Genomic DNA, 27,775 nt, shown 5'->3' with positions numbered 1-27,775 from the left:
TTTTACTTGTTCAATGTTTTAATTAAAAATACCTTCTCCATAAAATTATCCTGAGCCTTCATTCCTCACCATCACCTGCCATTAACTAATTATACAGTAGTACAGGTAGGCACAATGTGTTCAGGTGAGGACCAATTTCTAGCTATGTGGCCATAGGCTGGTAACCCCTGTGTGCCCCAGTTTTCCTCGTAATCCGTAAAATGAGGACACGAAGAATACAGACATCATGGAGTTATGTTGAGGGCTTAAAACGATGGCATATGCTTTGAACAAATTGGAGACTTATTCGTGTGTGTCCTGGGCTCCTCACACACATCTTGTGCAAGGAGAGATCCTAGGAACCACCATGGATTGACTGACAGTCAGGAACAAGCTTCCCGGAGAAATATCCCCCCTTGATAATCCACAACAGTCTCTAATGACAGCCCCGGGTTTTCAATACTAAACTCAGACTCAAAAATAGGGGAAAAAAGAAAATATCAACATATGCAGGCAAAGGAGAAATGGAGAAAATAGGCACTTTAAGTAAAGTTTAAACAGGCACTCCAGAGATGCCAGAGAACAGTGGAGTGGCAATGTTGGAGGAGAACACTAAGTCTTCCAGAAACAAGTAGGGGAGAGAGGTCCTTCAATTGAAAAGTCAAACCAATTCTAACTGGTATAAATTGAATGGAAAGACCTGCCTGGACACCTTATACTGAAACTGCAGAATGTCTAGGATAAAGAGAAAAACATTAAAGCCACCAGAAATTAACCCATGAAGGAAGAGTGATTGGTCTTAGAGAAAATTTCTAACCAGCAATAACTGACCTCAAAAGACAATGAAGTAACATCCTCCAACTAAGGGGCTACTACTGGCAACTTAAAATTCTATCCCCAGAAAAACTATCACTTACAATTTTCAAAATAAAGATATTTGCAGATAGACAAAGACATAGAAAAGAGAATAAAAGGTAAAAGAAAGAAATTGAGGCTGGGAGAGTTTAAACCTGGTTTCCCTAAAGGACGTGGTGTCAAATCCAGGTCTCCAGACTCCACAGCCTTTTTTGCTGGGCTTCAGCTGCAGGCAACTTTCACAGGTGAACAGGATCCTGGGCTCAGAAGGGCTTGACGCTCATGGTGGTTTAATGAACCATCTGAAGTTCTTAATCCTTCTAAGCCAGGGGCCCTACAATTTCCATAGCCAATCCTGCTCATAAATCCATAGACTGCCCCTTCATTCCTCCAGCCAGATGCCAGAAAAGCCTGCCATGTCTGGGCCTCGGACTGCCATGGCTCCTGGAAGTCCTTGGCTGTCCTCCTCTGCCTGGGGCCTCCGTGGCACCTGAGCGGGCTCCTGGACTCCAGGTCCTGTTAGTGCCTCCAGTGAATACTGCAGCTCCTGCTGTGTGCTGCCCCACATCCTGCAGAAAAAAAACCAACTCTCTCAATCCATCAAAGTCAAAACTCTCTAAAATGACTTTAATTAAAACAAGAGGCTCCCGGGTTTTCTCAGATCAGGTAGCCATCAAACCTACTCCTCTTCTTGAATTTCTCTTTGCTCTCTGGCTGGGCCTGTCTTTGTCCAATTCCCTGCCTCCGATGGTCTCTGATTCTTTATTCAAAAGGCAGGTGGAGAAGGTAGGAAAGGAAGTAAGAAAGAAAATGAAGGAAACCCCACCCTTCGGAACATCCCCAATCCCCAGAGATGTCTTACAAGCTTTAAAAACTTGCAGGTGTGATCACTGCTGCCTCTGGTTATCAAGAACTCAGCAGCCACACCCTCTCCCTAGAATCCTGAGCCCCCCAGCAGTGCCCTCTCCTGGAATCCAGCTCCCTTGCAGTATCCTCTCCCTAGAACCCTGAGCTCCCCTGCAGTGTCTCCCTAGAATCCTGAGCCTCCCAGCAGTGCCCTCTCTCTAGAATCCTGGGCTGCACAGCCATCTCTGGCAGGGCCACAAGGAAGCCTCCCCATTGCTAGGAAGGCACAATGGTCTGGAGGAAGAACCAGCACTCTCCCCAGGTTTCTCTCTTCCTGACTGCTGTGAATGTTTTGTCTTCTTGGAACGGTCCCCAAACCCCACTTCTTCCTTAATATTCAGGCAGCCCCTCATCTAGCTCCATAACTGACTTTAGATGGATTCCACTTCCCAAACCACAACTTCTTCCCATCCTCTCCAGAGGTCCATGAAAAGTCGACGCGCAACCACGCACATAAAGACAGTGATGAAAAAAATCCACAAATCAGAGCAAACTTTAGATTTTTTATTAGGCTTTTGGCAGTACTTTCTGAGTGTTTGCGCAATGAATGAGTTTCTCGCTGATACCATCTTGCCATGGTGCCAAACAGCACATATGCATTTTAAAAATGTAATTCAAGCTCTAAGGAATATGAGTTTGGATTCAGAATGCAATTTAAAATACCTACCTATCTATTCGTATATACAGTGACTACTTGGAACAGATCCACATAAAAGAGTTGGAGTAGAGAACAGTTTCACAATAAATAATCGCTTCTCTAAACTGTACAAAATTCTACCAGCAAATCAGCCACTTTCATTTCCTCAAGATAGGTCATCATTTTTATACCTGTAATAACTTATGAAATACGCATAGAGAATTTAACATTTGGTCAAGGCCAATGCTCTGTCATATACCATCTTAAATGTCTCCATACAGGGCCCTGGACACCCAACTCAAATGCCATTTCTTATCTCTCTGTGGCCGGGTGGGGAGATGGGTGGCCTCTCCCCTGCACAGGCGACTTTACATGGCAGGGCCACATTTCCACACTCATGGTAAGCTCAGCTCGGCGGGAAGAGAGCAGCTGAAAGAGATTTTGAACTGTCAGGCGGTACAATTCCCAGTTGTTGCCAATTTATATAGATAAACAGGAATTTACATAATTTACAAAGAATTTGTGTTCATGACTTATTTTGAAGCCATTCCCCAAAGATCCACATTTATTCATGAAAGCAAATATTCAACCTAATAGCCTTGAGCTGGGGCTGTCTTTATAGTCGGCTTCCTGCAAACAAGGCCTGGGAACTCCATTGTGTAGCGTCCTGGTGTCTATACAGAATACAGAGGGTCAGTCACTGAATAGGAACAAGCTCCGTATTGCAGATACTTTCTCCTTTTCTTGTCATAAACATCAAGGATCCTTTTTTCTTCTTCCTTCATTCTTTTGAGATACATTCTTTTGGTGGGTATCAAGCACAGCTGAAAATTTCTCTGACAAAATCCCATAAGCTTCAAATTCATAAACTCCTGTAGAGCTATGATCTGTGTCTAAAGCTGCTGCTCGTGGCCCTCACTGACATACACCAAGCAGCCTATTCTAGGCAAGGATATGAAAGTCACATGCTTCTGTTGCATGGGCATTTTGCATTTATTTCAAGATGGACACGTGTTTACATTTGCAAAGAGTTAGCTTGGAGTCCACTTATTCTCCAAGAGAAGTCATGTCAAAAGCCAGTAAGTGGCTTTCCAACTTGCCAAACCTCTCCAAAAACAATTTCCTGCGTGAAACCGGAGCTGTGGGCGTCATGCTCTGGGGCACATCTGGGATCATTTTACCCATTAGGAAAACTGGGGTCATTTGGATTTGGGCATTCTTGCAGTGGGGGGTATTGTTAAGTGGGGACTCTTTGGGTGGGTGTTCTGCCCCAGGCAAATTCACTCCTTGTCCGTAAAGAGGTGGAAATCTGAACTGTGTGTGAGCAATGACAGAAGCCTCCCAAGACCAGGATGCTTCAGGCCTGTCCTCCTAAGGGGCTCCTTCCTCAAAGAGGCAGCGGGGGCAGGTAGATGGAGCAAGGGCGAGTCCACTGCTGGGCACGAGCTTTGGATGGTGGAGGTCTAAAGCCTGCTTGCTTTGTCTGTCCTTGACTTCAACCTATCTTGGGGAAAGGGGGCAAAGGAAAAAAAGAAAGGTATGTTATGAAAGCATAGCTCTGTAGCTTTGTGAAGCTGAAAAAGGGAACGTCTTCTTACTGCCTCTCCAACCTGTTCCCTGATTGGAACTGTACGTACCCTCTTCCCAGTGCTTCTCAGTAATTTCCGAGCCTACCACCAGACTGGAAAAGTGTGAAAAGAACAACACCAGCAGACAAGGCTGCTGGGAGCCCTCCCGCAGCCTGGCTCCATCTTTGATTATCACAAGCTAAGGATGGTGGCAGCTTCCACTCTGAGAATGCAAATCTGGGAATTACTAACTTGAATCTTGCAAGAAAGCAAGAACATTGGCTTAATAAGAAACTTTTTCTTCCCAAGCAAAGCTTCTTACTAGAGCTTTACGTGAGTCATAGAGACCTGAAAGAACCACTTTTCCAGGCCCTGCTGGGACACCTGCACCACCAATCGCATCTTTTGAACATGTGACACAGAACAGTAATAATCACCACAACAGCAAAAGGATCTGTGTGCTTCTCCTGTATAGGGCTCCCTTCTGGCTGTTCCCTGAGCACACTCTGGGGCCTTTGTACTCACTGGTTCCCCCGCCTGAAATCCCTTTCCCTCACTCATCCCTATGGCTCCTCCCAGCCTTCCTTCAGGTCACCTGGTCAGAAAGAGGAGGCCGCGTCAACCCAATCTCAAACTGCAATCACCCCACGCTTCCTACCCCTGCCGTGTCTTTTGTTATTCTTTGCAATCTCACTTTATATTGTACATGTTTGCTGTCTGCATCCCCCACTAGTTAAGCTCCATAACCTTGTTCCTGCTGTGTCCCCAACATCGAGAACCGTGCCCAGCCCACAGCAGGTGCCCAACAAGTCTTTGCTGAACGAATGCATAAGTGAATGAATAAATGATGCAATGGATGGATGGGTTTAATTACATCCCGCCCTCACTGAGAGGAGCTTTGGTTTGGGGTGAGGAAGAGAAAAAGAGGAAAAAGAATGAAGAGGCAAAGTGGGACCATCTGGGTCTGACTCATGCTCTCCCGGGCTCTGTCTCTTCCGCCTCGGCCCTCCTCCTCCCGCTCCATTTTTATTATGGATGCTGACAGATCCCTCTCTGGACTAGACTAGAAGCGATCTGCCACCAATTTGGAAAGCCTCCTGTATACTGAGCATGGTTTCATCTTCCCTTGATCAGTCTCTGTAGAAACCCAAGCCACCTCCAGGCTATTATTATGAACATAAATTACCATCCCGTTGCAGATGTGCTGCTGAGTCTTAATAACGACTTCTGATTGATAGAATGACAAATAAGCCCAGTTTGACTACAGGAACATCAGGATCTCTCATACAAAAAAGACAAGTGGGTTAAAAAAATAATAAAATGAACTGGAGAACCAAGGGACCCTGCTGTCAAGCTGCTGTCATTCACCTCGGCCCGGAATCAGCTGCTGAAAAGAAGAAATGATTTTTTGGGGGGAGAAAGAGCACATGTTGCTAAGGAAGCAGAGGCAAAGCGTGGGCCTAGGCAGGGCAGCCTGCGGGGCCTCTGAGAGTGGTGGTTGGCTAGCTTTGTCCAGGCCAGTGAAATCCAGGCAGGACATCACTGCCCAGAGCCACAAGGGATGCAAGGGCTGGCTCCTAGGACACAGAGCAGGGTGGCCAGGGCCAGGTAAGTGACAGCAGCTGTCCACAGCTTCAGCCTGCTCTGCCCCCAGAAACGGTCCACCAAAGACACCACTGCCTGTGGGTGTAGCATCCCATGAGATCTGGGGTTCCCACTGGGCCAGACCAGATGCCATCCCCTCAAAACACCGTCCACCCACCCCCGAAGGAATGACACATCGCATCTTCACCTCCTTTGACACAGGCCTCTGTTGGCACCTCTCACCTTCCCTTCCTCTTCTTTGTCTGTTTTTTCTGCCGTCCTTGAATTACTGTGGGGAGAGAGCTGGTTTTAGTGAATCAACCTGCCTTTCCCTGTGGCTGGTTTTTCGGTGTCAAATTATGACTGCCTCTTCCCCACCAGTGAGCACATTAGTGCGTTCCCCAAGGACCGCGTCTCAGGCACAGTTTCTGAAGGCTGAGCGCTCAGTGGGTGGATTTCTACCAAAGTACAGAATATGCTCACCACTCAGTTATTCACCGGATGTTTAAACGCCCAGAAGGAGGGAAAAACCATGCAGTTCACACTGGGTTTTGCAGATGGCAGATCGTGGGGTCCTGAGCGCTACCGTCTGCCTTGTTGGGGTGTTGGGAGCTCACCCCTGCCTACGTCTCTTTTGTGTGAATCCGGGCAGCTCAACCTACACCTGCTCCAGGAAGGGTTTTGAAAGGGCTGATCTGCCTGACTGGCTTCATGAATCTTGGCCCAAAGTTAAGAAAAAGAGGAGTAAGGAGTATTAACAGGAATACCTGTTAAGTGAATAACAGCTCAAAGCCCCTGGGTCAAACATGGAGTCTGCCTGTTGGTCCCATTCAACGTGATCTACAAGCTTCCCTAAAGCAGCCAGGACAGACCACAGGGTCTCAAACTTGGGGGCCCCCAGGGGCTACAAAGTAAGATAAATTAGTGACACAGGTAAATGGATATTGCACGTCCTACTCAAACATGAGATGCCCCCGCTCAGTTCCAGCTGAGAGCGGCCAAAGAGGAGAGAGTCTCTGAGACCAGATGGTCCTACGTGCTGGGTTTTTGTTTTTGGTCTTGTTTTCCCCAACAAGCCTTTTGCACTTTTATGGGCTATTTTCGAGAAGGCTAAAAACATGCATTTGGCAGGGGTTAATTCTTCAACCTTTTAAGTGTGGCAACTTATTCAGATTTTCACAAACTGCTGTACAGGCCAGAAAAACATGTCTGGAAACCAGATGCAGCTATGGCCACTGTGAAGCCTCTTTCCAAAGGGCAGCAAGCGGGTGGGCACGCTGCATCTCCTGCCCTCCTGATGCTGAGGACCTGGGTCTTTTCTGGGCTCAGCACCTCCTTTCTCTGGCCCACAAGATGACAGTGGGTCAGGATATGACCGAACCATCCTAGACCCTCCTTTGAGAAGCCCCTGGCCTGGCCCTGCCAAGGGTTGATGCCTATCTGCAAATGAGTGAAACTGGAGGAGGGTCATACCTGCTGACGTCCAGAGTTTGGGTGCAAAAGTGCAGGCAGGCCTTGTCATATCTCCCCACACAAGCGCAGCGCGAGTGTGGTCGATGCGAAAGCTGCAGGTTCCCTGGAAGCAGCCCCGCAGACCTCTTGCCCCGGAAGCTTCCTCTGTAGTTGGACAGTCCATAGGGCACGGTCTGTCTGCAAAGCACAGGGTAATGTTAGGCAAGCACACGCAGGCCTCCCTGCTCAGGGCCCCCAAGGGTGTGGAGCGAGAACTGCTGCTTGGCTGAAAAGGTCTCAGAAACGGGTGTTCACACCCTCCCTGCTACAGCTCTGGGTCTTAGGAAGGTTCTGGAGTGAACTGTGCACTCCCTGCCCTCCGCAACCCCCAGGAAGAGAGTTGGGGCTGAGGGCATGGAAGGACATGGAGGGTCTGGGTAGCTGGGCAGCAGCCAGCCCTCTCAGAGTCCAGCAGGCGTCTGGGCATGTGTGCCTGCACTTGTGAGGCCCTTAGCCTCACCCGAGGCACCGGCTGCAGGTGTGGCCTGAACGCCCCAGGGCTCGGCGCTCTGTGAACATGGGTGGGCTTTCATTCTCTTCAAGACCAAACCATGGCTGGCCTAGCTCCTCTGGGCCGGGTTCTGCTCCTCGGCTCTGGAAGTACCATCTGGGCCTCCACCTCTCTTCGTGGAAAGCCGAGAAATAATTAAAGACAACCATAGCACCCTTTCCAGAGGCTTTTCTTCCTATGCCAAGGGCATGTGGGGCAACCTACATGCTGGTCCAGGTCTTTGCCCTGATCAGACCACCTGCCTACCCCACAGCCTGAGGCCAGAACTGGGCCTCGAACTGAGTTTCTTCCGTGTGCACAGCAGGCCTTGCAGTTTGTGCTAATGAGAGGACGGCAAATGCAATTACAGTCATTAGAGATGCATCCTGGCCTCTGAAAGTTGCTTCCTCATCAGAAGGAACACTCCGTGCCCTCAGAGAGGCAGGCAAGGGCCCAGCCATGCGGCTGAGGGTGGAGCCAGCCTCAGAAGAGCCACGTTATGAAGAAGGCTTGAAAGTGTTTACCAATTTCATCTATGGTTGGTGTTGGCAGGAGGAGTGTAATGGAGTGGTTCAGAGCAAAACCCATGAAACCTGGTTCTAATGAGTGTGCACATCCAAATCATCACTCCCCAGAGAAGAAGGGGGCGCCTGCCAGGCAGTTCAGCGGGAAGAAGTTAAAAGCAGATTCTTAACTTACTAGCATGATTTGAGGGACAAATTACTAATAGCTAGAAGAAACATGTGGCCAAATCCACTTTTTCAATAAATCTTGGTTTTCTCACTAGTCCCCAAAGATTAACCACGTAGGTTTCCATGAACCCCACTTCGTAGTAGCAATTATCCACTTCAAAGGGAGTCCTGACATCCCCTCTGCATTTTCTTTTTTCTTTCTTTTTTTTTTTTTTTTTTTTTTTGAGACGGAGTCTTGCCCTTGTTGCCCAGGCTGGAGTGCAATGGCACAGATCTCAGCTCACTGCAACCTCCGCCTCCCTGATTCAAGCAATTCTTCTGCCTTAGCCTTCCGAATAGCTGGGACTACAGACACGTGCCACCGTGCCCAGCTAATTATTATTGTTATTATTTGTATTTTTAATAGAGATGGGGTCTCACCGTGTTAGCCAGGATGGTCTGCATCTCCTGACCTTGTGATCTGCCCACCTCAGCCTCCCAAAGTGCTAGATTACAGGTGTTAGCCACTGCACCCAGCCCCACTCTGCATTTTCAAAATAAAATCAAATTGAATTTCTTTTCATTTGAATCACACACCATAAAGCCTTTTTGAGGCGGTGAGGGCAAACTGGGCAAGGGCGCCTCACAGTCTCCCTGCTGGGTTGGACACAAGAGCCTAAAACTGACCCCGCCCTGTTTTTCAACTCTTGTTCTCCCCGCTAACTCCTTCCCACCCAAGTTCCTCGAGAAACAGAGGTGGTGGGTTCCCTCCAGGCAGAGACAGGCTCCACTGATGAGCCGTCTGTGCTCAGGAAACGGAGACAGAGGGCAGGATCCAGCCCTTTACTGAGCCAGTTTTTTCTCAGGAATGGGAAATGGGGGTAAGGGGTGCAGCAAGACACAATGTAGACATTGTTTTGAGGCAGGGTTTGGCTAAAGGTGTATTTTTCCAGTAATAGGGCCACATTGAATCTCTAAGTGTTGACATTAAATCCAGACCCCATTTCTCGGTGAAAATTACACACAAGGAATAACAACGCTCCCATTTCTCCATCAACAGTGAGACCTGCAATTTTGAAATTGCTATCAGCTGATTATGCATTTACACACGTAGAGCCACTCAACTTGAGCAAAAACACTCTAAAGTGTTTTAAGTAAGGAAACAAGGCAACGTGGTATTTGTTAATAAAGACAGGCTTAGCACTTCCCCAGCCGCCAAGCGCAGCAAAGTGCTGGTATGCAAATGAAACCTGGCAGTTTCAGAGAATGTTTAGAGAGGCAGGGCCCCCCTCCCCTCCCCCACAGCCTTGAGGCACACAAACCCCTCCACCAAGGCCTGGGCCTTCCAGGTGTGCATCCTGCTGGCTCACCTGTGCGGAGGTGAGGGAAGCTGATGGCCCAGCAGGGCCTGCCCCTGACATTGTAGAGTACGGAACAAGAGTTCACAATGGAGGCCCACCTCCCACAGGGCTAATCATTTAAAGGTTTCAATCGATCTGATAAGCCCTTAAACGAAAAAGTGTTATCTCCTGTATCTGGACAACTGTGGCTTCCAAACACCTTGCAGGTCCAGCCTTTAATTTAGAATCCTGGGCTCCTGGCCATTCCGTATTGGAATGTGGTGGAGACCCAGCACCTTCTCTGCCATCCTGCTCCATCCCACACCAGCGCTGGCTTCAAGCACTCCCCGTGGATGCCCCAGGCTGCTTCCCTGTAAGCAGCTGTCACCCTGCAGGCCTGCAGATATGTACCCGGAGCCCTGCTCACCCCCAAGTGTCAGGCCCTGGAGGATACCTGTGCAGGCCCTGGAAGTGGTCTTGGGGGATGTGTGAGTAGGGAATTCCAGCCCCTGAATACCTGGAACATGGTCTTGAAGAGGGTGCATTTGGCTTTCAGTCCCAGACTCTTGCAGTGGGGTGGGAGGCATGGCCAGAGTGGTGTCAGAGGCAGTCCTCTAACCCACAGGGCCCAGAGTTGCGGTGTTTCTTACCCAAGTCTAAAGGCAGATTACCGGATCCTCAAAAGAGAGGGCAGGTCTTTTACTTCCTTTTTACCCACCATGGGCCTCACACAAGGCCAGGCGAACAGATTATTGATTGAGAACTGATAGTTCATGGTGAGATCATTCTAGTCTGGCAAGACTGGATTCTTTTCACCCTAAAGAGTTCAATAACCACAAAAATCACTGAAAGAATCTCCAACATTTTTAAGCATCCACTATATACGTAGTATCAATGTAAGTGTCATAGGGACACAGAAAGGCGTAACCCTATGTGTCCATGCCTTCAGGAGTTATATGCTGTTGGACTACGAAAACAGGTAAAGGAAAAAAGGCCAGTAGGTACAGGTATGTGCAAGGTACACACAGAGACACATGACCTGGTAATACTGTTCTTATGTTACATGATGATCACCCTCTCAACAACTTCCTGGTCGACAAAAGGGTGGTCGGACAAAGCAAAGGAGACACTGCATGGAAAATACTTAGCAAAGTGCCATAAGCAAACAGCAGCTACTACTGTTATTTATCTGGTCTGGGAGGTCAAGTGAGTTGTATCAGGAAAGTTCCATCTACTAAGCCTGGCATTTGAGATGTTTGACTTAGCAATAAAAAAGGGTAATAAGGAACCCAAGGCCACAGGTCACCTCATTCGACACCACCTTCTTACCGAGGTCTGACTCCAGATTACCAGCTCATGAGCGCTTCTATTTCAGTTGTGATAACGTACTCATATCTCATGAGCCTTTATATTTCATTTTTGTACTGCTTCGTCACTGGCTGTTTACTGAATAGTGAACAGGAAAGACCTAACAGTGGACCATGAACGTGAAATGAAATTGGCCAAGAACCTTTGATCAGCATGCCCTGCCCAGCGGTTGGGGCCTACTGCTCTGTAATACAATGGAGTTTTCAGAATACAATCCTTTATACAAGTAGGCAGCTCTTCCATCTGTTCATGTCTCAGTTATAACACAGAGCTCCATGCAAAAGAAAAGCAGGTGAGAAGATTAATCCAAATACCCTTAGAAAAAACAAAATACCCTCTAGCACACCTACATAGGCAATCTCTGGTGTTGTGTGTGTTCATCTAATAAATTATCACTCAACTTATGTATTCAGGACATTCATTATTTGATTGGTGACATCAGAGTCTTATTTATCAAAAGTTTCTTATTTGTCACATTTTTCCAAACATCATGTCTAAGTATTATTAAATATTAAATTCCCAAATCTCCCATATTCATTCTTCATCTGCAACACCACACTGAAAATGCTTTATTTCTCTCTACAAGAAGTTTCTGAATAAGGAAAGCTGACTTTTGTTTTAAAGATTCTGTTTTTAAGTTCCGTGTTGCCTTCTCATAAATGAATTAATACTCTCCATCTTTCTGATCAGGAACCTGGCCTGTATATCTGAAGCTTTTAAAGAAGAGACACAGGTATTCCCACTGACCAGATTCTAAATTCTTAGGAAAGCTTATCAAACTGTCATTCCCTATTGAAAACCCAGTTTTTATTCCACCCACCACAACTGCATAGCATTCAACAAATACTTGCCAACTGCTTTTCAACATGCAGGTGCTGGACTAGACTCCGGGTGAAACTTATGAAAAGACAGACAAGGGGCGGGGCCCTGCACACATACACTTTTAATCCAGTACTGAGGTTAGCAAATTGGCATTTTTGTCAGCTTTTTACAGTCAACAGTGTTTTGTTTTTGGTTTTGTTTTTGGTTTTGTTTTGAGACAGAGTTTCACTCTGTCGCCAGGCTGGAGTGCACTGGCGCAATCTTGGCTCACTGCAACCTCCGCCTCCTGGGTTTAAGCGATTCTCGTGCCTTAGCCTCCCAAGTAGTTGGGACTACAGGCACATACCACCACACCCAGCTAATATTTTTGTATTTTTAGTAGAGACAGGGTTTCACCATGTTGGCCAGGATGGTCTCAGTCTCTTGATCTCGTGATCCGCCCCCCTCAGCCTCCCAAAGTACTGGGATTACAGGCGTGAACCATAGTGTTTTTTGTTAAATCTGGAAATTTCACATAAACATCCCAATTTCCAGCTTTTCTTGAAAATTGGAAGTTGTGCTAATACCAACCTCATATTCCAGCATGGCAGCCAGGTAATGATGTCAGAGACTGGGCGTAAGCCCTTCATTCTGCCCCAGTTCCCACCATTTTCAGTAGTTTTATACCTGGCCCCATTCACTCATCTTTTTTATGTGTCTGGCCCTCAGGAGCATCTGAGTTTACAACTCCTAGTCTAGTGGTTTATTCCATAAAGCGAACGCAGACAGGTCAGATGACACATGAACAAAATTAGTACCTGATACTATTTTCCTCTTTACAAATAGAGGTGTTGTTTCATTTAAATAGAGGTATTGTTTTCATTTAAAAAGCCCAGCTGGTGACTTGAGTGTCTCCCCAACAAATAGAACATGTTCATGTCACACTTACGATACATGTCAAGTTGATGATTTACTTCCTCGGTTCACATTTTTCCTTCTGAACTGGGAAAGCAGAGGCAATATTGCCTTTTGGCCCAGGGGACATATTGTACAGAAAGCGTGGCTCTGTGACTTGTCCTGTGGCCAGGAGGAGGAGAAACAACTGTTTCCCACTGGCAGACAGTCAGGAGGCAGCCCCCAGCTGCCAGGCACCAGCAGTCATTGGACACCACCTCCTGCCATTCCCTGGAGAAACAACTTCTAGACCCTTGCACGCTTTCTAACTACAGCTCGATTTCAGATTTTATTACATTCCCTAGAAGGCATCCCTCATCAACTCTCCCAAGCTTAGAAATGTCTGCCTGGGCAGGGAGAAAAGTGTCAATCACCTTTATTTACCATCCGTAATCTGAACCAGTTAGAACGTGGCTCTAATGAGTAAGACAGGGTGAAATAGGAAGATTAATCCAAATACCCTTAGAAAAAACAAAATGCCCTCCAGCACACCTACATATGCAATTTCTGGTGTGGAAGTGGCTGACTATTCAAAGGCCCATGAAAGGGATCCTCTGCTTCAGCAAACATCCAGCAGACACTGCTACGCACGAACACATGGAGACAAAGGGGAGGGATAGGACCAGGAACAGGGGCACCTGCACTCCAAGGACTGAGAAGCAGGGAATTCTCTGCAGCCGGAGGCCAGCATTGGTTATTTTTGTCTCCTAGGATCCAGTCTGCCATCTTTTCTTTGGAGAATTATCCCCCTCCCATTGTGTGAGGTCCCTGGGGGGCAATCAGTCGATGGGCCTCACCTACCTCTGCCTGAGGACTGGTCAGGAGACCTAAACTGGGCCAATCTGACTCCCTCTCTCCCGAGACTCCTGAGAGGGGAAACTCAAGATCAGAAAATACTCTGGAGCTATGATTTGCCAAGCGGCCCCACCCCCCGCTTGTCCACTTGGTACACCCCTAGACCCCCAATCCTGTCCTAGCACCCCTCCTTTCAGAGCCTAGGGTTTCTTCTCACCTCCAGTCTGTGAGCTTTCCGGCATCCTTCCAATAAACTCCTCCTGTGCTTTGCCAGCTAGACTACGTTTCTGTTGCTTGTGACCAGTGAACTCTGGCTGACCCTGGACCTCACTTTCATGAGATGGCAACCACGGCCTCTTGGGTGTAAGAGGAAGGCTTGTAGTCTCCCCAGCTGCTGAGGACAAGCAAAAATTTTCTTCACTGCAACAACACAAAAAAAAGCATGTTCAAAATCAGGACAAACCCAGCACAGTCAGCTGACTGGAGTCCTTTCCCCCAGGTGTGCGCACTGTGAAATGTCTGCCCTCCACAGGTGGAAGCAGGCTATGCCCCTCCTTTCCCCTAGGTGTGCCCACTGCCCGCTGTCTGTCCTTCAGCAGGTGGAGGCAGGTATGCGATCCCTTCCTTCCAGGAGGCTCGGAGCCCACCCCCGGACACTCATTTGACCACCTCAGAAGTTTTGTCCTCTACTGAACTTATTCCTTGCCCACTCATCAAATGCTTATGAATAGTCTGCTGTGGGCCAGGTCTTATGCCAGACAGCCCATGGGGTGCTCTTCCAACCTCCAGGAAAGAAAATAGGCCAGGAAACATAGCTCCTCAGTGACCTCATTATACAAGCAGAGAACACACACGGGCGCTTTCTGGTTCTAAAGAATATTATACAAAGCTTATGCTTCCTAAACATCAGAACAGTGAACCGGCAATTCATAGCTTTACTTCTGCTGCAGAAAATTCTCACGGTTTAAAGTTGGGAGGACCCAAGGCAGACCGTTCATCCCACCACCCCACAAGATGGGAAGTCCATCTCCTGCAGCCTTCTGAAAGAGCCCATGATTCTAGAATATTTGGAAATATCAAAAACAGTGAGCAGCAATGTGCTGTGGGTTAATTGTCACCTTTTTAAAAAATACACTCTCTCCCCCTCTTTTCCCCCTCAAAAAATCTTTGGAATTATCCAGGACTTGGCTGTTTGAGAATTTTAACAGTATCACCTACATTTTCAAAAAGAATACTGAGCATTGACCCCTACCAATCAGACCTAAGAATGAGGGTCAGTTCCTTTGTTTCATTTAAGAGACGGTGTCTGGCCCAGGCACAACCCACTGGCTCAGCAACAGCAAGACCTTGTCCAGCCGGAGCCACTGGTTGTGTCTGCCCCATTCACCTCTCCGTCCAGGGCAGCTGACACCATGTCTGGCTCAAAATCAGGTCCCAATATCTCAAAAATAAATACCTGTTAAATGAATGAATGACTAAGATCCAAATCAGCCATCACTTCACAGCCCTACCCAGTGTCCCATACGACGTTCTTGGCTGACTCAATGGATCTCTACTTATTTTGTCCTTAATCAGCCAGTCTTTGAGGGGTTTTCCTAGAAAACCTTCTAGATTACTGTGGCCTCTAGATTACTTGAAGTGGAAGAATTATGTCTTGGCAATAACTCCTGCAGGCCACATCAGCACCTTGGTGAACAAACTAGGCTGCATCGATGGGTAAGGTAGCAGAGGCAAAACAGAGGCTTTACTAGGCTGGCAGACCCGGGCTTCTAGTCCCAAGGATGACTCATTCACAGGAAAGGTGGGCACCTTCCCTCTGGATCTGAGAAACAAAAGGGTTGGCTGGGTCTCTCCAGGGTCCCTCTGGCTCCAAACTCCACTCAGATATTTCCAAAGGCCCTCACCATCCCTTGAATATCCCTAAACAGCACAATCACTGGAGAAGGTCTTAGACCTTTGCCCCAGCACTAACACCAAACTCAAAGTGTGGTGCTCCACCCCACCCCAGATAAGTGGTTCCCAGGATCTCATCAACTGTATTTAGAAAGCTTTAGCCCAAACTGTTTACACTCTTCCATGGCCTATTACCATAAGGCTGAGATTAAAAAGAATCTCAAAGTCACAGAATTTATCATCCCGTCAGCTCATTGGACCGTAGACATATTCCTCCCCTAACACAGGCACCCGCACACTTAAGGATATTTGGAGGAAGCACCAGGGGGTCAAAGGAAAGGAGAACAACAGAAAAATAACTCTGTTTTTGTTATGTGGTGTGGGATTTTCAAGACTTATGGTTAAAAAAAAAAAAAAATTAGAGAAACAAACTCCTCCAAAACGTGGGGAATTAAGCTGTCTATGGAATCCTACAGATTAGCAGGTTTCCCTCCATCTGGTACAACCCAAATGCATCAAATGAGTTAGGCTAGAGTTTCTCTCCCCAGCCCCCAGTGACCCTGCTGAATTCCAGGCCGAATGTAGGCATGAGAACTCCGTGGCTGCCTGGCCCAGCCTCATTATAACTTTATGCAAAGCTGCAGACAGACAGGGCTCAAAATAGTTCCCAGCAGTGGAAAGAGAAGAGGGAAAACAGGGAGCAAGTGTTTTCGTAAGGATGGGGGTATGTGCAGAGGGATTAAAAAAATGCCAACACCATCATACATGCCTTTGAATAAAGAAAGCAAGAGAAGACACCCTTGCTAATTTTCAGGAGATATCAGGTTAAGGATGGAAAAAATCTTCATGAGCAAGACTTACGCTCACCATCACAATGACTGTAAAGATACACTCATCTTCCACCCAACCTAATTGTCTGTGTCCTTGCGTAATGTCCTTTTGGTAGCTCTGTCAGAGGTGTTCAAACCACAGCAACTCCATCTTGAATAGGGGCTGGGTAAAATGAGGCTGAGACCTACTGGGCTGCATGGCCAGAAGGTGAGGCATTCTTAGTCACTGGATGAGACAGGAGGTCCCCACAAGACATTGGTCACAAAGACTCCCACTAATAAAACAGGAGGTGGAAAAAAAAAAAAAAAAGATGGCCAAAATCCACCAAAACCAAGATGGCAACCGAAGTGACCTCCTGTTGTCCTCACTGCTCATTATACGCTAATTATAATGCATCAGCTGCTAAAAGACACTCCCACCAGTGCCATGACAGTTTACAAATGGCATGGCAACATCAGGAAGTTACCCGATAAGGCCTAAAAGGGGGAACCCTCAGTTCCAGAAATTCATGAACAACCCACCCCTTGTTTAGCACATGATCAAAAAATAACTGTAAGTATTCTCAATCAAGAAGCCCATAGCACTGCTCTATGCAGCAGCCATTCTTTTGTTTCTTTACTTCTCTAATAAATTTGCTTTCGCTTTACTCTATGGACTTGCCTTGAATTCTTTCTTGCATGAGGTGCAAGAACCCTCTCTTGGGGTCTAGATCGGGACCGCTTTCCAGTAATAGCTCCAACAGATTTATCACTTACCTCAAACTACTGAGTCTGTATTAGAGACACAGGCTTTATCCTCAAACAAGATGCCAGGACTGAGATTAAGGTGAGGCAGGTGAGTAAGTGCAGCAAGCTCAGGGCTGGATCCTGCCTTTATTAAAAATAATATTCGGTCGATTATGAATTTTTTGCACTCATTTTGGCTTTCTGAAAACAGTGCATGACATTTTACTTGTTTTTTCCTACTGAGTTTTTGGTGCCTCCTGAAAGTTTGTACGTGAGGGAATGCCTCACTCGCCCCAGTCTATTCCCAGCCCTGCAAGAGACCCATGGAAATCAGATTTCCAAAAACCCAGAAAAGTTACATGGACCTCTGCTGTCTCATGCAGTTGCTTCTGACTCTCGGCAGAGCTATTTTACACTCCGCAAGCCATGGGGCGAAACTGTCCACCAGCGGCCAGTCATGTCATCAGCCATGTCTGTTAGCACCTTTCGCATCAACGCGTATGAAATGAAGCTGTTTCTAGTTTTTAAATTACTGAGCTGGGGAACAGGCCTCCCTGATGGTTCTGTTCCTGAGTTACTGTTTATTAAGAGCTCCCTCCAAATCTGCCCTGAGGAGGCCATAGAAGAAGAGGCCAGTGCTTCCAGGCCTGTGAATGTCCCCAATTTCTCCCGAAGCTCTTGGCCCTCCTAAGACTCTGAGGTGGGGCAGATGAGAAACAGAGCCGATGCCTCATCCTGTCTGTCTATTTTTGGGAGGACTGGTGGGTGAACCAGGGTTCAGAAGCACCCAAAACTATGCAGACAAACAATTCATTCACGTGTGGCCATCTGTAGTCAGCCATGCTCTGCCATTTATTTTCCAAGTGCAATTAATTTCTATTCCAAAGTGCACAAAAGTCTGTGTGTATATGTGTGTGCCTTTACAATTTTGAGGAACTCTGTTTCAACTGAAACACCACAACGAAGGAGACCTGGTCACTTTCTCATGCAAAACAGAGACCATCCATTTCCTATACACTGGAACACGGGGCGGTGCCGTAGACAAGGTCACCCTTTACAGCTCCCCCTCTGAGGTTTGGAAATGGAATTATAAAGCAGCAGCATTGTTTGCCTCCCAGCTTCCTTTGTTTTAAATTCTTGCAGGAACAAACATAACCAGACACATCAGAGCCTTTCATCTGCCTTCAGATTTAAGGCCAAGTTCCTCACTGTAATGGCCCTTTCATCTAGCAGAAATCCAAATTCTCCCTTGGGGTCACACAGGGTCACAACCTCTTTGTACCAAGTTTTCTTGCTACAAATCAAACTGCCTTCCAGACTCAAGTCCCTGTCTCCCAAGTGGAGATTAGTTGCATTCCACCAAGTCTGTTTTTGTTCCTGGACCACTCACCCCTCCTGCTGACTCGGGGCAGAAAACGGGCTTTCTGCCTGTGCATCCCCAACAGAAAAGTCCTCGTAGGACTGACTTTTCCAAAAAACTGCGAAATTAACTCTAAGTCCCTCCAATTTTAAAGAAGTATCTTGCCATCCAGTGTTCTAAGAAATATGCCACTCCAACTCAAAACTGGTACCCAAAAGTGTGCTAATTTCTAAGGAAGAGATAGAAATGGTTATGTGAGAGGAAAAAACTCCTGAAACCATGATCAGTCAGAACCTCAAGCTCAGGGTCCCTTTTAGTCTGGCCAACACCCTCTTCTTTCACATGCCTGTCTCAAAAGCACATCATGAAATGATGTTTTCTAAACTGATGTCTGTGGGATTTCCTCAATTGCTTCCTGGTGACTCCCAGTTGGTGACATTCACTTCAGTCCTGGGCAATGTTGGGTGAGGTCGGAAGTGAGGCTACTGGGGCTCCATGGGGTCCTCAGCTGCAAATTACAAGGCATTATATCTACTCTGCTGGACGTACCAAGGACATGAGAGCCGCAGATGCCCCACAGAGCTCTCAGCATAGGTGTTTAACAAAGAGGTACTAAACAGATCATTCCTATTCTCCTGAACTGACACCCTAATCACCCCAATCACCACCCCTACCTCCTATTTCACAGACACAGCCCCAGACTGGTGGCCGCAAAGAGCACCATGCCCCATTCCTGAAAACTTCCAGTGATTTACCAAGGGGAGAGGGAAGCAATAGAAAGCAGAAAGGAGGGGCTGGAAGGGCGGGACTGAATCTCAGCCCAGCCCAGCAACCTTTGACCACAGAGTCTTTATCAGGCTCCTTATCAGCAACAGCAGACAGCCAGGCACACCTTTTCCCAGGGTCTATAAGCCTTCTGCTAATTGAGGCTAACAGACCGTCCTGCAGGGGACAGGGTGGACAGGCTTCCTCCGGGGCACTCCAGGAGCTAAGATCACAGTCAGACGGTCCAAGGAGGTGGACCCCAGCAGCACTTGAGAAAGGACTTTCTACTCACCAGCCAGCATCCTCCAGTCACAGGATGGGATATGGCAGAAGGACTGGTTCTGGCCCAGGAAGGGCTTCTGCAGGGCTGGAGGTTGTGTTGTTATCATTGTGGCCACCGTCTTCAAGACGTTGAGTGTTTACTAGATTATAGGCACTGTGCTAACCAAGCCCTGTGTACTTTCTTGTGTCATCCTGAAAACATCTTTCCTCATAGAGTGCTATCTAGTCCCCCACTCTCTAGATGGGGACACTGAAGGTCTCAGAGGTGACATCTCCTAAGTGGCAGGTCCAGATTCCAGCCCAGGCATTTGAGCCCACAGTTGGAGCTCTTAACCCATGCAAATGGATCTGTTCCTCCTCCACAAGACAATTCAGATGAGTGGGTCACAGCCCCATTTCTTTCTAAACCCCAGGAGTCCCTAAACCATAGTGTGAAACTGGATCTGCAAAGAAGAGATGGATTTGAGCAGCCCCACCTCCTATGTCTGCCCTGCTCACATAACCACACCGAGAAACAAGAAGACAGAACAAGGCACGCAGTAGCAGCCAAGAAAAGAAAAATCCTGCACCAGGAATGCAGCTCATGGCCTGGGGGTCCCTTGCCCTCTCCCCCAGACTCAGCCTCCTCTGTCCCAGCATCTCTGACATCAGGACAAACCTTCTGGTTTGCTTGGAGTGCACACTCAACCAGCCCCTCTTACCTGCAGAGAACCCACCAAGGGCTCTGGTAGGCTAAAGAAGAGTCACGTGCTTCTATGCAAGCCAAGGCTACATTTCCAGAATAAAATTTAGGACTTGTGATGGAACAAGAACTTGGGCTTTGCCCATGTCTTAACATATGTCAATAAAAATAATCTTGCAAAAGGGCAAATATATGATTACATAGAATTATACATATGAATCATCACTATCAAAAAGAACAACACCCCAGCCCTAACAACGTAACAAGACCAGATCTCTACAAAAAAAAAAAAAAAGAAAAATTACAAAATTAGCCAGGCATGGTGACATGCACCTGTGGTTCCAGCTACTCAGGAGGCTAAGGTGGGAGATTCGATTGAGCCCAGGAGTTCAAGGATGCAGTGAGCTATGATCACATCACTGCACTCCAGCCTGGGCGACAGAATGAGACACTGTCTCAAAAAGAACAAAACCACGCTGAATCAGTCACGGATGGGGAACCATGTCTTTTATTCATTCTTGAGTCCTACAGCCCCACTTGGTACTGACTCAGGTGAGGCACTCAGGGAAAACATATTGAATGAAGGAAAGCAGGAGTCACCTAAGAAGGCACATTAGTCACCTAAGAAGCCCATGTTGGGAACGTGCACCCAGCGGGAGGCTTACAGGGCAGGCTTCAGGGCCAAACTTCTGGGCTGGCAGCCCAGTTCCCTACTCACAAGCTCTGCAACCTTGGGCAACTGACTCTGCCTCCTGGGCTCAGCTTCTTCCTGTAAACTACAGGGACAAGAGCATCCAACTAATGGGGCTATCATGCCAATCCCATTAGATGACATGAGGTCAGTCATGGTCGGCCATCCTCACCATCCATGCATGGCATCAAAATTAGCAGCAGGCTATTCATGACTCCTTTCCAAAACCATGATGGCAGAAAGACTGGCCCTCTGCCTCAAATGGCCACATGTCCAACAACGATACTGCCAGGTGTGGCCCACAGGTCGGGGGACTTTTTTCTTGTTTGAGGTGGAGTCTTGCTCTGTCACCCAGGCTGGAGTGCAGTGGCGTGATCTCTGCTCGCTGCAACCTCCACCTCCCGGGTTCAAGCGATTCTCCTGCTTCAGCCTCCCCAGTAGCTGAGATTATAGGCACACACCACCATGCCCAGCTATTTTTATATTTTTAGTACAGACGTGGTTTCAACATGTTGGCCAGGCTCGTCTCAAACTCCTGACTTCAAGTGATCTGCCCACCTCAGTCTCCCAAAGTGTTGGGTTTACAGGTGTGAGCCACCACACCTGGCCCAGGGTGACTTTTATCAGGATCCCAAAATCACCTTCTGGTGCTCAGCTGGCTCCTCATATTCGGGAAGTTGGGGTTCCAGATCGAGCCGTTCTATTGGGATGTTCTAAAATTTGGAATATCTCTTCTTGAGACCATGCCAAGATGCCTTTCTTGAAGAATATAGAAGGCAAAGTCAGAATTTGTGACGCTGCCCTTTTGTGGTAGAATACATTAAAATGTAAGTTTAAATGTTTTGTTTTTGTTTCGTTAATTATTATTATTGTTATTATTTTAACTCTTTACGCCTTTAGGGGAGAAAAGAACTCAAAACAAATGGCATTCCTGCTGGATTAAGTTAAGTGTGGCTTGCTCCATGGCAGCCTGGGAAGCCGGCCTGGGCATTTTGATAGGAGCTGATCAGACTGTTGGGATTAGGAGAGACCCGGCAGCTCACTGTCCTGGAGTGGCTGATGTCTGCACCTTCCAGAGGGTCACAGAGAGGCAACGGCACCTCCTGGTTCGAGGCCACACAGAGAGTCACGGCCAGGACTCAGGGGTAGCACTCTAGGGTTCTGGAGTCTTCTCCACAAGTGGAGATTGTAAATCCCAAATTTTCCACCATGGTCATGATTCCCAACATCCTGCCCTGTTCTTTTCGTAACTACATTCCTATTTGCCAGCCCATGTGTGTCAGATTTTGGTTTAGAAAATCCGGTCACCATCCAGCATCGCAATGCCTCCCTCAGATGTCCTTAGAGGGATGAACAGGTGTAGGATCCCTCAGCCCATGGGTTGGGGAGGAACACAGCGGGGCTCTTTGCTGGATGCTTCACAGCTCAGTCAGCCATTGGATAAACAGGTTTTCAGTCTTCAGCCAGGCTCTGAGGGGCTGGTCCGCCGTGAAATGTGGTTCGAGCTGATATCCCCGTTATGGGTCACTGTAGGTGTCAACTTTGCTAGACTACTGTGCCCACTTGTTTAGCCAAACAGCAGCCTAGATGTTGCCCTGAAGGTATTTCTGACATGTGATTAACATTTAAATCAGTAGACTTTGGGCAAAGCAGCTGACCCTCCAAAATGTAGGGGCCTCATCCAATCTGCTGAGGGCCTTCACAGAAAAGACAGGGTCCCAAACAGAAAAGAATTCTGCTTCCAGACCTCCTTGACATCAATTTCCTTGGGAATTTTCAGCCTGCTGGCAAGCAGATTTCTGGCCTGTGTAGCCCCCACAATCGTGTAAGCCGAATTCATAAAACCTCTCTTTCTCTCTCTCCATATATATATTTCTGGAGGGACATTGCCCATAACTTCTGTCTTATCCTCCATAAAAATCCATGGCCCCCAAGAGCAACCAAATATTTCCTTTGGCAACTACACTTTTGATATATGCATAATCTGCACACACACCCCCTGTTGGTTCTGTCTCTCTGGAGAACTCTGTCTCCTACACTCCCAGCTACCTGGTATCTGTTTCTTCAGTCTGCTCATAGAGAACAGCCGCAGTGTACAAGGACATCAGCACACGGACCTCTTATTCACCACCTGTCCCCTTACTATCTTATTCTTGGCAAATTTTCCATGACAATAGGATGGGATATGTTTTTCTCTGATTTGGGACCTTGTTTTTGTTGGCAGTGGTGGGATGGCTTGGGGACTGTTGGGGACAGCCAAGGAAAGGCTAATGGAAATCATGCTAGCCCACTGATGAGCTGTGATCCCAGCAGCCCTGGTGGGGCAAGTATAAATTTGGTTCCTCTTTGGGGCCATGGACTCTTGGGAAGACATCACAGAACTTATGGGCCACATCCCCAAGGAAAATTCTCTTGCCCATGACCGTCTACAGGGATGTGCAGGCCCCTGAAGAGCAGCCAGGCACCTGGAGAAAGAGGCCTCCTGTGTGGAGAAGGCACTGGAGATTTAGGGGCTCAGCAACAGCAAAGATGAGGCAGAGTTCCTAGGTTGCAGGACTTAGCCATAAATCAACCAGCATTTCCCGAGTATCTGCGTCATGCTGGGTGCTGACAGAAAGGGCCGACCAGTCTCGGGTCTGGAAGGACTAAGGAGGCGAAGAAAGCAGGAGGGCCAAAGGGACAGCTGAGGAATCTCAGACCTTCTTTCCAAAAGAGACTTAAGAGACCAACTAGTCTCTTGAACCTGAACTAGACAGTTAACTTTCCTCGAGGAGATGCAAAGCGGGTCTCGGTAGTAACTCCCAACATGACTCCTGCAGCATCTCAAATCCTCAAAGGGAGCAAAAATGACCGTACTCAAGAAATTTCTGTCCAAGATAAACTAGGAGTGTTGATCCTGTCTTCACATAGTTGGATGGGCAGTGGGAGAACTCTGAAAGGTGAAAAGCACCCAAAGTTCAAGACCCCGACTGAGGCACAAGAATCAAGGCTCCTTCTAGTGCCCAGAGCAGCCACTGCTGGGACAGGCAGAAATCACACCTGGTGGAGAAGTGCGGAGAGCGAGGCCAGTCCATGAATGAAGAGGACATGACAGCAGGAGAGGGGAACACGCGAGAGGTGGGGTTGCGATCTAATGGGGAGACAGAACCACTAGAAAAGACTGTGTCACCCACTACCATGGCCTCTTTTGCTCAATTCAGTGATTTTTTTTTAGATTGCTCCCTGTCACTCATGTTCCCTGTCACTATAGCCCATTTTCTCAAATTGCAGTCTTGTCTGAGATATTTCAAAGATGACAAACAGACCTATCTACACACCTACAGAGTTTCAGAAAGGAAGGGAAGGAGAGAAGGAAAGGAAAGAAAAGAAGGAAAGAAGGGAGGGGGAGAGGGAGGGAGGGCAGGAGGAAGTTTGGAGGGTAAGAAAGAAAGGAGGGAGGCAGGAAGGGAGGGAAGGAGGCCATTCGGGAAATTCTGCCTCACAAAAATTATTTCACCTGTCTCATTTCAAAACGCTCAAGTCTGGCTATTGTCATTTTTGTTTCCCAAGTAGCTCAGGGGACGCCCAAACACCAGATTTAATCCTTCTTTCTTTGTGTTTAAATTGAACCGGGGTCGGGAAGGAGGGGAAGAGGTAAATCACACTTGAGGGGGAAAGTTATCAAGTTGGCTGTCCTGGAAAAAGTCAGAGATCCACAGCTTCATTTCAGGACAAACTCAAAATCATGAGACAGGACTTCAAACAGATGGCAGGGTGCACGAGACAGAATTTTAAACAGATCACTGGGTGTTGGTTGAGACTCTCGGACAAGTCTCAAGTCATCGCTTCCTCCCCAGCCAGTGCTCTGGGGCTTGGTAAACAGCAACGAATGAGATGGTCTCTAAATCCTCTCCCGCCTGCCCACCACCCCAGGTCCCTGCCTGTCATTCCGTTAGCTTTCTTCTTTCTCCTTCTAGATTCACAGCTGGGGATTCTGGCCAAGACAAGAACTTAGCTCCTGGTGACCGCCCAGTGCCCTCCATTCTATGAAGTGAATTTGATCACAGCACAATGACACGGGATAAGAATCAGAAAGGGCTGTGCCAAGGTGCAGGGGCTATAAGGAAAGGTGACTCCCATTGCTGTCTGAGGATAAGAGGCAATTGATGATGGCCCAACACTCACGGTTTCTATCTTCTCCACAAAGGGAAAGAAACAGGGAGGTACCTCCCATCCTCTAGGTGGACACAGCCCAGCCAGCAAATCAGGGTATCACGACCAGCTACAGAATTTGTGGGACCCAGGAGAAAATGCAAATGTGCAGCTTTTGGTTCAGAAAGTATTAAGGATTTCAAGACAGTGACAGCAGGACTTTAAGCCAAGCTAGAGTCTGTCTGAGTGCGGGACCCTGTGCAAGTGTCCTGCTGGCTCAACGTGAAGCCGCCCTGCCTGCCCTTCGAGCATGATGGCGTGATGTTCCAGACCTATCCCAGATGTGATTAGAGGTCTTGTCCCCTGGTCTGAAAGACATTCCACCCCTCAGGTTTACTACCCTCCTCTGCACTTCATTTTTGAGGTGCCGATGACACAAGTAGGTAAGTGAGCCCCATCAAAGCTGCTACCGAGGGCTCAGAGATTACAGGGCTTGGGGGTAAAGCTAAAAGTGAGGAACCTGAATCAAGATGGCCCCAGGACACGGTGGCAAAGCTGCCTTTCCAGACTTCCAGGGGTTTGCATTCACAACCGTCTCTGAGTTCCCAGCTAAAAATCCCTAATAGGGTACAAGCAGGAGTCCCAAGAGATCCCACGAACACCCAGGGAACAGAACTTAGAGGCATCTGATCCAAGTCCCAGATCTTAGAGATGGGGAAGCCAATGCTGGAGGGTTGGTGACCCAAGCAAGGTCAAGCCCTCTGGATAGCTTGCAAGATGATGTGTCAGAGGGAGGGGCTCCCTGAACAATGGGAGTCATCAAAGCCTCCCCGGTCAGAGCCACACTCTCTCCACATGGCCCCAGGAGAAGGCTGACTTCCCCACAGGGCAAATCCCAAGACAAATTCAGGTCTAGGCCCTAGGGTAAGAGAGTTCCTAAGGACTGCGGGAGAGAAGGGAAGGCCCTCTGTGGCCGTGGCAGTGGGTGACTGGAGCCAGACTGTGGAAGGCCCATGGATGACTTGATGTGAATTGGCCCTGCCTTGGCATCCAGCAGGGCCCGCAGGGAGGAAGGGAGCCCATCCCGGGGGAATTCCACCCTGAGTGGACTGCGCAGGTTCTATCAGGCTCAGCTAAAGCCACGCTTAGACTCCCTGGAGACCAGGATGCTTTCAAGGAATTTTAAAGCCCTTGGATCCTGGTGGAGTCAACAGTGAGTATGAGCCCCCTTAGCACCTGGGGAATGAGATAAACTTTCGGGGCTTTCTCTATCTCAAAAAAGAGGCTCAGAGAGACTTCTCAGGTATCTAATCCCCCTGGTCAGTTCACTTCACTCAGAGGCAGCACCCCCCCCACCCACCCCCCTTCCACAGGATCAAAGTCAGGATTGAGTTTCTCTTGGGCCAGGCCCTCCGGGGGATGTGGCTCACACCCCTGACCTGCAGAAGAGACCTGGGCTGGCAGGAGGCCACAGCAAGAGCTAAAGGCTGTGCCAGGGCAAGCTCTGGGCTGACTGAGCTGGGCTGGGGTGGAGTGAGGTCCTCCTGGAAAGGCGCAGATGTGGGCCTGGTCCGGGACCCATGTTCCTCACCACGAAAGGCTGACTTACTCGGGAGTGTTGATCCAAATGATGTCCAGGTGGCAATAGTAGACACACTCCTTGTCCTTGTAGGTGAAGCACGTGCAGCGCCTGGATCGGTGGTGCTCAGGGGCCCCCTCCGCCACCTGCTCCTGCCCAGGACTTCCAGGGCTTGGACCCTGCAATGCTGTCGGGGCCACAGTCCCCTCACCAGGGCCAGCCACAGTCTCTTCACAGTCGCCCTCAGATCTGGCTGCAGTGGGGACCTGGGACACGCCGCGCCTGCCAGCATCCCCAGACTGGGAGCAAGGCACCAATCCTGCAGGAGGCAGATTAAGGGGCTCCTGAGCTGAGTGTGCAGACCCCTCAACACCCGCCACCCCCAAACACCTGAGGAGGGGGGTGGAGCAAGCAAAATGTCTGCAAAATCTCTAAAGCTCTGCGCAGTTTCTGAAAAGTTTCCAAGCTATCTGCACACTCTGTGAGAAGCTTGCAAACTATTTGCACCCGTTGAAAACTTGCATGCATATTGCATACTTTCTGAAAACTTTGCAAGTTTGACACAGCCTCTGAATAGTTCGCAAACTTTCTGAGAAGTCCCCAATTACATGAAAAATTGACCAAATCGGCCCAGGCAGCAGGTCTCCAGCCAGTGCGTGGGCTGCAACCCCCAGAGCCCGTGGGGGTAGTCGTTGAGCGCCGCTTCTGCTCCCCAGCCCGCCCCCAGACGTCTTCAGGAGTGCAGAGCCCAGGCAAGAGTTTGCTCCCGGCAACGCACATCTGCACGCCTCAGGTTCCCCGCCCTGGGTCCTTTTGTGTGCGCTCGCGCCAGGAGAGGCGCGCCGCCCCGTGCGCTTACCTGCGGCGGAGGTCACTGTGAGCCCGAAAAGGAGCCACAGCCCCGGCTCCATGAACCCAGATCAGGCGCTGGAGCACAGGACCAGGAGGACGGCCGCCTGTGGCCGCGAAAGGGCACTGGGGCCAGGTACAGCTGGCCTCGCCCTCCAGCTGTGGGGGTTCGAGGCCGGCCGATCGCTCTCAGTGTCTCCAGCTCCAGCCAGGAGTTGGCTGCGGCGGTCATAAACTTTCAGAGCGCGCTGCCCATCCCTGTGCGGAGCTGGCCGGCTGCGGCTCGGGCTTTTCTGGTTTCTGCACCACCCCCGTCGCCTCCCCGCCCCCCAGAGGGGCTGGAGCTGCCTCGCGGGGCCTTTGAACCCGGGCGCACTGGGGGTCGCCTCCCAGGCGCTGGGGGGAGCTGGCCAGGAGCGCAGCGGCCCGAGGCGCACCCAGGACAGCGAGGGGCGGGGGCGGCGTGGCGTGGCGCGGCTGGGTGGGGTGGGGTAGGGTGGGGTGGGGGCCGGGACAGCTGCCAGCTG

The 27,775-nt window shown here is 48.8% G+C and overlaps 1 protein-coding gene across 24 annotated transcripts; it reads right to left on the bottom strand.

Annotated features, from left to right (window-relative positions):
* Nucleotides 1-27,652, bottom strand: EDN3 (endothelin 3). 24 transcript variants are annotated; one of them, XR_013400084.1, is made up of 7 exons: nt 27,259-27,652; nt 26,430-26,718; nt 13,678-13,880; nt 7,003-7,179; nt 5,773-5,818; nt 5,132-5,332; nt 2,224-3,877 (listed from the first exon to the last, which is right to left on the bottom strand). XR_013400084.1 is itself a non-coding variant. In XM_077952111.1 (6 exons), the coding sequence occupies exons 1-5, from the start codon at nt 27,308-27,310 to the stop codon at nt 5,769-5,771; spliced, it is 771 nt and encodes a 256-aa protein (XP_077808237.1). In that variant the 5' UTR covers nt 27,311-27,652; the 3' UTR covers nt 1-1,403; nt 5,738-5,768. The 24 variants fall into 24 exon arrangements, 19 of the variants coding, with proteins under 19 accessions (XP_077808237.1, XP_077808233.1, XP_077808234.1 ...); XR_013400085.1 differs by having other exon boundaries at nt 5,132-5,329; XM_077952111.1 differs by lacking the exons at nt 2,224-3,877; nt 5,132-5,332 and adding an exon at nt 1-1,403 and having other exon boundaries at nt 5,738-5,818.
* Nucleotides 27,653-27,775: the final 123 nt, after the last annotated feature.

The sequence above is a fragment of the Macaca mulatta genome, chromosome 10, assembly GCF_049350105.2.
Source record: "Macaca mulatta isolate MMU2019108-1 chromosome 10, T2T-MMU8v2.0, whole genome shotgun sequence".
Lineage (NCBI taxonomy): Eukaryota > Metazoa > Chordata > Mammalia > Primates > Cercopithecidae > Macaca > Macaca mulatta.
This window is presented reverse-complemented; position numbering and strand designations above follow the sequence as displayed.

Coding starts and splice junctions, on each gene's coding strand:
- EDN3 (XM_077952107.1), bottom strand. CDS start 27,310: ATGGAGCCGGGGCTGTGGCTCCTTTTCGGGCTCACAGTGACCTCCGCC. Junction 13,881..26,429: donor ATTTGGATCAACACTCCCGA/GTAAGTCAGCCT, acceptor GTGTTGTTGCAG/TGAAGAAAATTTTTGCTTGT. Junction 7,180..13,677: donor GGAAAGCTCACAGACTGGAG/GTGAGAAGAAAC, acceptor TGTGCTTTGCAG/ACAGACCGTGCCCTATGGAC.